The sequence below is a fragment of the Penaeus japonicus genome, unplaced genomic scaffold (assembly GCF_977035675.1).
Source record: "Penaeus japonicus unplaced genomic scaffold, GWHDUDI00000001_assembly GWHDUDI00000041, whole genome shotgun sequence".
Classification (NCBI taxonomy): domain Eukaryota; kingdom Metazoa; phylum Arthropoda; class Malacostraca; order Decapoda; family Penaeidae; genus Penaeus; species Penaeus japonicus.
This window is the reverse complement of record NW_028234443.1, coordinates 25,325,455-25,330,454: the sequence shown is the minus strand read 5'-3', so window position 1 is coordinate 25,330,454 and position 5,000 is coordinate 25,325,455. Positions and strand designations below refer to the sequence as shown.

At 41.1% G+C, this 5,000-nt stretch overlaps 1 protein-coding gene across 1 annotated transcript in view; it reads left to right on the top strand.

Annotated features, from left to right (window-relative positions):
- Positions 1-4,048: 4,048 nt before the first annotated feature.
- Positions 4,049-5,000, top strand: part of LOC122264270 (uncharacterized) — a 12,532-nt gene continuing 11,580 nt past the window's right edge. The window contains 2 exon segments of the mRNA XM_086534451.1: positions 4,049-4,292; positions 4,372-5,000. The exon segment at positions 4,372-5,000 is cut by the window's right edge and continues 395 nt beyond it. Of these exon segments, the coding sequence (XP_086390577.1) occupies positions 4,137-4,292; positions 4,372-5,000 (785 nt within the window). The 5' untranslated portion in view covers positions 4,049-4,136.

Genomic DNA, 5,000 nt, shown 5'->3' with positions numbered 1-5,000 from the left:
TAGTCTCAACAATGCTCCGACGAAGGAATAATCCGTGACACATCTTCTGTTTGTTCTAGACCGTCTCACATAAACCTTCAGGATTCTTTCATAAAAAAATGGATTCGAAAACATACAACAGACGTTGGTCAAGTGGCCCACGACACTGGAGCCTCTTCCTTTCCAGTCTAGCCAGTCAGCTCTCGCACACAGAAGGCAAACGACCACCACGATCCGCCTATTGAAGCACAAAGATCCTACAGTCATTGGAATCCAACATTTATAACAATCCTACAATCACAAAAAGGCAAAGGGTAGTCCCACTGATGGACGGTATCGACTCACAGCTCTATGCCACATCCTAACGAAGGACACGCCTTCAAATGGAGAATAGGAAGTGAAGGGTAGAGATAAAGGGTGAAAGGAAAGCAGGAAAATAAGCGAGAGAAACGCTATGCGGATTATAGGCGGGAGGGAAAATGAGAAGAGTGAATAAAGGCTGGGGGTTGAAGAGGAAGAAAGGAGAGGAAGAAAGGAGAGAGAAGATGAGATGAGAAGGGAAAGGGAAGGGTGAAGAGGAAGAAAGATAGACGATGAAGTAGGATCAGGAGGAGAGGACATGGAGGGAAGGTGAAATTCGAGGAGGGAAGGATGGAGAAAATCATCACGATTGGTCAGGGATGAAGGAAAGGAAAGGGAGACGGAAGGAGGGCAATTAATCTATACTTAGGAGAAAAGGAAGGGCGAGAGAAGAGGAAAGCCGAAGAGTAACAAATCAAGCAAAACACGAGAAGAGAGAGAGAGAAAAGTAAATGGGGAGAGAAAATCATGAAACATATTACTTTATAAATCCGATGATGCAAGATTGATCATACACAAAAAAAAGTGATAAAAAGAATTGACTTTGAATGATAAAAGTACGTTACTAATAGGCTTATCCGGTACTTTTTTTTACAAATTAATCAACCGGACTATTAATGCATTAGACGAAAAAGCTAAAGCAAAAATGGGGTTCACCTTTAATCAACATTTCGAGAGACCTCAATAAGTCCAGGTTAGTGTGTAATATGATGAGTTGATCAACCGAATTTTCAAAAAAAAATAAAATGTTAGTGAGGATAATTGGTCATGGTAATGGTCATGATGATGATGAAATTGATGATGATGATGATAATGGCAATGATGATGATAATGGTAATATGTCAACATATAACCGTGTCCATGCGTAAGCATTGCCACTTTTCCCTACATCTCTGTCTCTGTTTGGTTCTACATGGATCTGACCTGATTCCTTATGAAACATGAACTCCTGACGCCGTATATTCAACGCTAAGTAATGGATAATAATGGATCATCCTTTCACTGCACAACCCGTAATTGTGAAGAACAACAACAAACAACAACTCTATGGCCTTAACCACCAATTAGTCGGACATCAGATAGCATAAGTGCATGGTTAGTTTGAATTAATTAGACTTAACTCAATCCCATGAGATGCTAGCGAGGAGGATGCAGAGAGGGGGGGGGGTGTAGGAAGATGGAGGAGGGAGGGCGGAGAGGGGAGATCAAAAGGGGAAGGGGTTGGGGTGGAAGGAACGAGAGACAACGAGTAAATAATCAGTACATGAGGAGGAGCGGAAGGAAAGGGGAAGGAAGGAGAGTGATGGATCAATACATGGGGCAGGGGGAAGTATGAGGGAAGAGGAAAGGCGATAGCGAGTAACAAGAACAAGGAAAGAGGAGAGGGAGGAGAGAAAGATAGATAGATAGAGAGGGTGAGAGAGAAGGAAATAGAAAGGAGAGAGAGAGAGAGAGAGAGGGGAGACGGAAAGAGAGAGAGGGGTGGGGTTGGGGGGAGGAGAGATTACACGAATCACACTCCAACTAGTGAAGTAATCGCTGGGTCAGATCAGGTCATATTTGATAGACAGGTAATTCACACATAGTTGCCTCCCCGATTATGCTGACCATCAAAAAAGCTGAATACCCTTGACTGCCACGCCCCTACATTCCAAACTACCTTCCCGTATAACCACTTCTGGGGACGGCTGGTGGGAAAACCTCCATAAAACCGGGATGTCTTGAACATGCAAACATACCGGGATCAATTGCACTACCGCTGACGCCTGATTTCCCCGCCTGTCTATATGTGATCATTGTGCTGTAGTATATATCATATATCGTGTACCATAAAGTCAGACTTTCTGAGTTATGGAATAAATCTGAATTTATAAACCCTGTGTCTGACATCACATACCTATTTTGTGTGGGCTATTAGTTCCAGTAGACTAAGACACCCGTCACAGAGAGAGAGAGAGAGAGAGAGAGAGAGAGAGAGAGAGAGAGAGAGAGAGAGAGAGAGAGAGAGAGAGAGAGAGAGAGAGAGAGAGAGAGAGAGAGACGAAGAAGAAGAAGAGATTGTGAGATGTACTTCAAGTGCCACTTGAGGCTTATCTCCCACTTGGCTACCACATGGTCACGATATGCTATAAAAACGAGGAAACTGTCCATCCAGAAAACTCGAATAAGAATCTATTTACAACGACCCGGCAGGTTAGATACAAGGTCGACCTGAGGTCAGACAGTCACACACTCAACCCCACTCCGTTAGAGACACCACTCCGTCCCTCACGGACTCCTACACTCTCCTGCGGGGAGCGATCAGCTAGGCTATGGTTCCCTCGCCTTGGTCGTGAGACACGCCAGCCTAACAAGAGACGTCCAACAAGCCATCGCTACTCGAGTAAATATCATTATATCACCAGTGCCGTTATCCATCAATATAGGAATCAAGAACGCCAGACTTTGGCTTCAAAAATCTTCTGTGAGCACCCCTCACAGAGATAGACAGAAAAGGAGAGGAATATAGAGAGAGAAGAGGAAAGAGGGGGTGGGGGGGGGGGGAGAGAACGGAGAGAGAGGAGAAAGTAAATATATAGAGAATGAGGGAGAGAGTAATAATAATAATCTTTGTTTCCAATTTACGTTGGTTATTCTTTACCGTGGCTTTTATACAGAAATTTTACATTATAATACAAATTACACAAATATCATCCAATATCATTCCGTCATACTGGTATGAAATAAACATTATATACAGTAATATATAATGCAGTAGAAATTTTAAAAATATACATGTTCAAAATTCAAACAACACAAATCAGCACATTAGAACATATTTCACTAACATTTGCAAATGGCGTTTTAAAGTGAAGACAGATTCTGCTCACATAAAAAAAAATCTTTAATGTCTTTAAAAACAGGAAGAGGACCCGTATCCTTACCTGAGTTATCATTAACTTTTTTGATCCAGCTGGAGTTTTGGTTCGTGCAACAAATAGTATCAAAGCAATTACCTATTCTGTTGAGATAAAGGAGTGTGCCATTCACCTTTCTGTAAATTTCATCAATATGTGTGTTAAAAAGCATATATTGATCAAAATAAACTCAAATTCTTAACAACATTCCCAATAAAATTCAGAACATTATCATTCTGTACTTGTACTATATGGTGCCTTGAGTCCATATATATCTGTGAATAATTAGGTTCTTTTAGCAATCAAAGGATGTCTTCAGTTCTGAGGGTTTGAGATAAACACCGATGAACATTATATATTTATTTATTTCAATCAAATAATCAAGTGATAATTGTCAAATGAAATAAATAAGATGAACACGAACTACCGTCACCAAAACTTAACCCTTTCTTTCAAGTTCCAAAATAGATGAATTTGCTAAATTCAGAAATGAAAAAGTTTAGTTAAGTCCCCCCGAACGGCGGGTCCGTTTTCTTTGACATACGTAATGTCTCCCATGTTCCACCAATATTTGATGTTTTTATTTTACGCTTATTTACTACAAGAAATACATGTTTAGTTTATGTTACACCATTTATCAGGTGTATGTATTTCCATTATGAAGACTATATATTTTAACTGCATTGAAACAGAAGTGTAAATCATTTTATATCAATATAATTTTCTGAATAAATTAGCAGGCGCACAACAACACGTGTTTAAATGGCCAGCCCAAAGAACATCTTTATTTACTGCACGAATGTGACAAGAAAACCCCACATTTTTGGTGCCCAGACCCGGGAACAAGATCCCAACAAGGTAAAGAACATAATAAACTAGTTTCAGTGCAGTGAATATAAGATGAAGAAGATAAAAAAGGCAAGATGTGTGTGCAACGGCTGGCTGACAAGAGCGTCTGAGGCCTTAGGTGATAGCCTTGCTAAACCCGATGTCACATTAATAGAATTAGAACACGCCATCAAGCAATATGATAAGAGACTAGAGAAGTTTGACGAAGTACAAGAAGAATATGAGTGTTGTAGAAGATAGTGCACTCGATCAAGTATTGGATGATGCCCATGAATTTCGAACACAGTGTGCCAAATTTAGGAAACTAGCTGAAGCCAAAGTTAAAGAATTAGTAGCGGCCGACGCGCAAGATGTAGTGTCCCAAGATAGTCAAGCAGCTGTGAACGTCAAGTTACCCAAGTTTTCGGGTGATGTTATTCAGTGGCAGTCATTCTGGGACCAGTTCATTTCCCACATTGATGCAACTGACATTCCAGTAATTAGCAAGTATGCATATTTATTGTCACTGCTGGAAGGAGATGCCAAGAATGTGGTTAAAGGATTGGCCCACACAAGTGCTAATTATCAAGTGGCATGTGATCTACTGAAGGAGAGATACGGCAGGAAAGAAAGAATCATCTTTACCCATGTCCAAGCTCTTCTGAATGGTAAACTTAGCATAAGTACAAGTGGTGAAAAGACAGTGACGCAGCTGTGGAAGCTTCGTGATGAAATTCTTACACACGTCCGCAGTTTAGAAGCATTAGGCGTCACTGGGAAGCAGTGTGAAGTGTTCCTCACTCCAATTATCCTCTCCCGTTTGCCTCACGACCTGCGGCTAGAGTGGGCTAGAGATGGGGATGGACATGAGAGTGATTTAGACTTTCTCCTCGACTTCCTGTATAAGGAGATCTCAAGATTAGAGCGGTCCGAAGC